Genomic DNA, 802 nt, shown 5'->3' on the forward strand with positions numbered 1-802 from the left:
TGGACGTGGCCGTGGACGCCATGTCCGGCATGACCTCCCAGCCCAGCATGGGCGCCGTGGTGGCCTGCGCGCGAGGGACGCCCCTGGACACAGGTGGGGACATGGCGGGGACAAGGAGGGGGAGAGGGGGAGTCCGGGGTGATGATGAGGGGTGGAGGGGCATGGAGGGTTTGGGGACAGTGAGGGTTTGGAGGTGCCACCAAGGGTTTGAGATGTCACCGAGGGTTTGGGGTGCCACCAAGGGCTGAAGGTGACAATGAGGATTGGAGGGACACGGAGGGTTTGGAGGTGTCACTAAGGGCTGAAGGGGACAATGAGGGTTTGAGATGTCACCAAGAGTTTGAGATGTCACCAAGGGTTTGGGGGGACACCGAGGGTTTGGAGGTGTCCCCAAGGGTTTGAGATGCCACCACAACCCTGGAGGTGCCACCACAGCCAGGAGTTCATCCCGAATCCACCACGCCCCCACACCACACCCCCGTGGTGTGCCTGCCATGTCCCTGGGTGTCCCCAAATGTCCCCAGCTGTCCCTTGTCCCCAGGCATCGACCTGCAGCGCGTGTTCGAGTACAGCGAGTACTGGGAGGCGGCGCGGGGCCTCTACGCCGCCTTCGACTGCACGGCCACCATGAAGTCGGGCAACGCGGACGTGTACGAGAACGAGATCCCGGGCGGGCAGTACACCAACCTGCACTTCCAGGCCCACGCCATGGGGCTGGGACACAAGTTCAAGGAGGTGAGGAAGGCCTACACCGAGGCCAACAAGCTGCTCGGGGACCTCATCAAGGTGCTGGGGGGGCTGG

The 802-nt window shown here is 63.7% G+C and overlaps 1 protein-coding gene across 1 annotated transcript in view; it reads left to right on the plus strand.

Moving 5' to 3' along the window:
* Positions 1–6: 6 nt before the first annotated feature.
* LOC115949199 (pyruvate carboxylase, mitochondrial-like) overlaps positions 7–802 on the plus strand; it is a gene marked incomplete at its 3' end in the record, with an annotated part of 3,017 nt that continues 2,221 nt past the window's right edge. The window contains exons 1-2 of the mRNA XM_031065682.1: positions 7–93; positions 542–786. Coding sequence (XP_030921542.1) covers positions 21–93; positions 542–786 — 318 coding nt within the window. The remainder of the gene's footprint in view (positions 94–541; positions 787–802) is intronic.

The sequence above is a fragment of the Geospiza fortis genome, unplaced genomic scaffold (genome assembly GCF_000277835.1).
Source record: "Geospiza fortis unplaced genomic scaffold, GeoFor_1.0 scaffold4509, whole genome shotgun sequence".
NCBI lineage: Eukaryota > Metazoa > Chordata > Aves > Passeriformes > Thraupidae > Geospiza > Geospiza fortis.